Source organism: Nanorana parkeri, unplaced genomic scaffold (genome assembly GCF_000935625.1).
Source record: "Nanorana parkeri isolate BGI_ZX_2015 unplaced genomic scaffold, ASM93562v1 scaffold92, whole genome shotgun sequence".
NCBI lineage: Eukaryota > Metazoa > Chordata > Amphibia > Anura > Dicroglossidae > Nanorana > Nanorana parkeri.
In genome coordinates, this window is record NW_017306360.1 from 1,877,005 (window position 1) to 1,882,232 (window position 5,228).

General features: G+C 44.6%; 1 protein-coding gene across 2 annotated transcripts in view; it reads left to right on the forward strand.

Annotated features, from left to right (window-relative positions):
• Nucleotides 1-4,703, forward strand: part of PNKD (paroxysmal nonkinesigenic dyskinesia) — an 84,685-nt gene extending 79,982 nt beyond the window's left edge. For both annotated transcript variants that reach the window (XM_018552564.1, XM_018552565.1), the window contains exons 8-9: nt 3,505-3,620; nt 4,267-4,703. In XM_018552564.1, the coding sequence (XP_018408066.1) occupies nt 3,505-3,620; nt 4,267-4,440 (290 nt within the window). In that variant the 3' untranslated portion in view covers nt 4,441-4,703. The remainder of the gene's footprint in view (nt 1-3,504; nt 3,621-4,266) is intronic.
• The last annotated feature ends 525 nt before the right edge of the window (nt 4,704-5,228 follow it).

A 5,228-nucleotide genomic window follows, 5' to 3' on the forward strand; every position in this document is an offset into this window, starting at 1 on the left:
ATTTCTTTCCATTGTTCCCACAAGCCTTGTTAGGTATTCATGTGTCTCATTCCATCACAAATCCCAAAAATGAGAGGATCATTCCTCATTTCAAGACAGTGGGCAGAGCCATGCAAATCATTCCTTTTCATCCTAACAACCTAATGCACATCAACAACCACTGGCTTGTACTGCAAATACAGTCTAATATTATGGAGCCATTTATTCTGAACTGCATATAGATGTTTTTATGCTTTTTTGGCCATCAGTGCAATGTAGAGGAGCCATGACAGTGGCTTGGGTCCCCTGTCTTGAAATGAGGAATAACCCTCTAATTTTTGGGATGTGATGGAATGAGAGAATGAGACATGTGAATATCTTCTGTTTTCAGAAAGCCTTTACTGTTCTATGTACTCATTCAGTTTTTGATTACTTTGGTCCCTTCTTATCATAAACTGTATGACTACACTGTTCCCTTGTTCCCATAAATCACATTGCTCTATAGGGGATATGTGGGCCTCTTGTATAGAGCTTAATGCTGGGGGTTGGGGAGTCCTGTCTGCGCTTATGAGACTCCCTACCCAGATGCTCCATCCTTTCCTCTCTGAAGCCGCTTCCATTTTTCCTTTTGGCTCCGTCACAAGCCATAGATCTCTCTGTCTATTTTTTTGCATGTTACCATGAAGCTCATTGCACATTTGCTCTGAGTTTGATGAGCAACATTCCTCTCCGTCCTCGCTTATAAGAGGCAGATGTCTTTCTTGGCAAAGCATGCCTGAGTTAATGATCTTAAACTAATTTATTTAAGTCTCTGACATGGGATTAATTGGCACCATCCCTAACGAATGCAAAAGACTGCCGTACTTCTATAAATTTTATGGGCAGAATATTTTATGGTCGCTTATGCATTTTGGCCACATTGAGTAGGTTATACACTATACATATTCTGGACAGGGCTGTGGCCTCTGGTTACAGATGTCGGGGCTGTGCAAACCTCCCTCTCATGTCATGGGGTGTGTGTGAGTTAGCTTGCAGCGGGCTCTGATGGAGGTACCGCATGACTAAGGTCCCTCTCCTGCACAATAATAGTTGGGGGCTGTGGACCCGGGAGAGAGAACATGATGCTGGAACTTGCCTTCTCTTGCATGGTTCTGTCCTCTGTATGTGTCGGAGTACTCGTTTTTTTTAAGTCAGTACTAGGCATTTGTGAGAAATATCTTCCTTAATAACCCCACCAGGAGCTGGCACTTTAAGCCTTTGTAATGCCAGAGGCTTTCAGGTCATGTAATCTCCATTTATGGTTGTCACATGGTTAGGAGCCTATGACTAGGAGCTGTCTATCTGTCTACTTGGTCACTGTCCTGTGGGCACAGTATTGAATGCACTTTCAGCACAAAACAGCTTACATGTCTATGGCTGGTGGCAACAGGTAAAGTTACCATAGTGCAGTCTTCTCTCTCAGCGACCGGTATTTGTGCTGTTATTCAGTTGAATTTTTCTCCCTGTCAGAGCAGATATGTCAGTCCAGTGTAAGGTTGCAAGCAGGGCCGGATTTCCTCTCTCTGCTGCCCCAAGGCCAGGGGCCCCCCATGGAGAATGGCAGACCTGCAGGCTGCATACAAGTGATCTCGGCGACATTGCCGAGATCACTTGTACAAAACAAGTAGCAGCTTCCATGCTGTACATTTAGCTCTGCTTGTCCAAAGCGGGGCTAAATGTAGAAAACTACCCACCCAGCGCCGGGAACTGCATGTCCAGGGCATCGGGAGATAGGAATCCCACACCCCTGCTGCCCCTCTACTCCTTGCTGCCCCAAGGCTGGGCCTTGGTTGGCCTTGTGGGAAATCCGGCCCTGGTTGCAAGTCACCCATGGAAGCTGACCTGTCTCCTGCCTGGGCTCAGAACTGATAACTGACACTTTGTCTGGGATACTTGAGTAGAATATAACTGGGATACTTGAGTAGAATATAACTAAGTAAGTTATCAAAGCTTGTAGCTTTCTTACACGTAACGCTTATAGTACCAATGACAATGTGTCTGTTATCAGGCCTGAGCTTAGGTAGGAGATAGGACAGCCTCCATGGGGTCTTTTTAACTTGACGCTACTGCTTTGACCAGGATAGAATACAAGTAAATAATAAGTCATTCCTGAAGAGTTGATTCTGCACAGTTATATCACTTTAACAGAGGAGTGTCAGGCTATTACATACACCCTGTGGTGAATAGAATATGCTTTTATCTTATCCTACTGGTGAGCTGTGCTGGAACTTGTTGCCGATTTTAACACTTCACCCATTATCCGAGCTTCCTGCACATGTGCAACAAAATCTTACAGAATACTGTACTTTCATTATTAGGATCCTCAAGCTGTTTTGAAAGAGGCTCAAAAACAACATCATCTGGAAAGCCCCTGACTGCGAGTTCTTCAGATGTATACGCAGATCCTGTAAAACTGAATTTTTATTGACCGATGCCGAGCAGCAAAACTGAACTCTAGTAAACCCGCATTATGTGTATTCCAGATGTAGATAGTTGTGGACATCGGGTAACAGAGACCATTCTCTATCAGATATCTGAGGAATAGATGGTTCTTCCATAACAACCTAAGAGATTCTGTCATTTTTTTTTTTTAGCTGGAAATCTGAAAGGGAGAATCTGATTGCTTGCATTTGGCATTAGGATCAGCTCTTCTTTCCAACACTTCTGTGCATGAGACCCAATCCGTCATAGAATGCCAGACTCCAACACTAGAATATTACTTTCGGGTGTATCTGTCCTTCGAGTCAGCCTCTTGCTTCTTAGGTCTTGGATACCTCCAGCAATACGATCTCCCTGCTGGAATTCCTGACTTTCTACCCACATAGGAGTTTGGGGTATTCTGGGCCACCGTTGTGTATCCCAGCTCTCTGTGCAGACCCAGGAATTCAGCACAGGGATGATGGGAGCCCCTCATAATGGACATATCAGGTGTGCAGACCCGGGAACTCAGCACAGGGATGGTGATAGCACATCATAATGGGCACATCAGGTGTGCAGACCCGGGAACTCAGCACAGGGATGGTGAGGGCCCCTCATAAAGGGCAAATCATGTGTGCAGATCCGGGCACGCAGTACAGGGATGGCAAGATCTCATCATAATGGGCACATCAGATGTGCAGACCCAGGAACTTGCCACAGGGATGGTGGGAGCCCTTCATAATGGGCACAGGTGGTGGGCAGACCTGAGAACTTAGTGCAGGGATCTCACCAATGAGTTCCTGAGAAATAGAGACTTTAAAGGGTTTAATTGTCCACCATCTACTAAACATTTTAAATATCAGTTCTGGGTGGACTAACCCTTTAAGTACCCCAAATGTCTGAAATATAGATGTGTTCCCTAAAGCAGCCACTCAACTCACAGATGTCATGTTTCAGGTTTCGCTTGGAAAATGGCTGGATATGGCTGGTTGCTCTGGAGCATATAGACATTATTCTATGAAGTCTTTGTACAAGGTGGTCATTTTTTTTTTTCTTTCTTCCATGCAGGTCATGAATATGCTGTAGACAACCTGAAATTTGCAGACGTGTTGGAGCCTGAAAACGCTGTGCGCGACAAAAAGTCCCAGTGGGTCAGTCAGCAAAGGCTGGAGAAGAAGTGTTCGGTGGGTAGATGGTGGGATCGGGGATATATTGTTGTGACAGTTCTGTAACAGACCCAAGGATAAGATTTGGGGAGCAGGTCGGGCCATATACAGTCGGACACGGTCAAGAGAATTTACCAATGCCGGTGTAACACTTGGATCTACCTGGCTGGAAATAATATCATTGTTTACACCTTTTGTATCACACGTTTGCCGACGAATGTCTGTAAAAGCAATAAAAAGGTAAATGAGTCAGACCAGTACGTCATTGTCTCTCCCTCCTTCAGTACAATTCCCTATGAGGGTTCAATCCAGAGATTGTGCATCTGAAAGGGAACATACACTTCTGTGCTCTTTAGTAGACCCCTAGTGCTCTAGATATAGTATTTATTCATGTATTCGATCTAAAAGATCAGTTTAACATATTAAAAAATGTCCATACCACATTGGACCTAAACCATCATAGTTTTGCTATAACCGGTTAGCATAAACAGTAATGGGCAGTAACTGATAGCACTCGACAAGGTTTTCCCTTTCTTTGGTTTAGAGAAAACAGGACTGTTGGCCAATAATGATTGGCTGCTATGACTCCCTACCCTTTGCACCATGGTCTTTGCCTCATGACATTGGCCTTTGGTTATTAAAGGACTTTATTTTTTTTTTGCAGTGTCCTTCCACCATAGGTGAAGAGAAGGAGTACAATCCATTCCTGCGGACGCACTGTAGGGACTTGCACATGGCGCTGGACCTCCAGCGAGGGGCGGATGAGGAATGGAATCACTTTCGTGCTCGAGTGTTAGAGGAGGTCCGACGGAAAAAAGATCTCTTCAAGGAAAGATAGTGCCTCCGCCTACAGACACATGGACGGCTGTGCACGACGACCCTCCCCTCCCACCAGGCACCTGTATGATCCTGAAACTGTCATGTGTCACCTTCGTCATTGGTGTGCCGTGTAAACCTTCCTCTGTGTTCTACAGCGGAGATTATTATTCTGAGTGCGCTGAATCCTGCGTGGAAGAGCAATATTATCACTGTACAGAACTAAGCCCCGATTCTTTCCTTATTGGATGACTTTGCACTAATGTTTTGACAACTCAACATGACCACCTTCTAGAAACATGCCGGGGTACTTTATAGAAGAGTGTGGGGGGTCAGTGCTAGAAACAAATCTACCACTACATCACTAGTGTGCATCCATGTAGTGACTAAGTGCCACAAACAGGAGGATTCTAGGAAATGTAAATTTCTTCCTCTCATGCATCCTTCTCCCTCTATTGGCTACTGTTTCTCTTTTGGCACACCTTTTTTATATCCTTTTCCTGTGACACATCTTCATCTGCTCTCTCAGGTTTCTCTTACCACGATTTGTCTCTTTGCTTCTGATTTTTTCTTTCTTCCCTTTTATTTCACTTGGTCTCTCTCTTTCCTGTCTGTCCCTCCATCCATCTTTATTCTACCATTCATTCTATCTCTTTAGTTTACTTCTTTCTTCTTTTACTTCCCTTCCTCTGTCTTCTCTTTCTATCCCTCTTCCCTTTCTCCCTTTTGTCTATATTCCTTTTTCTCTTCCTTTCTGTCTTTCTCTCCCCCCCCCCCCTTCCCTACTCTTTCCTCCTTTTTCTTTCTTTT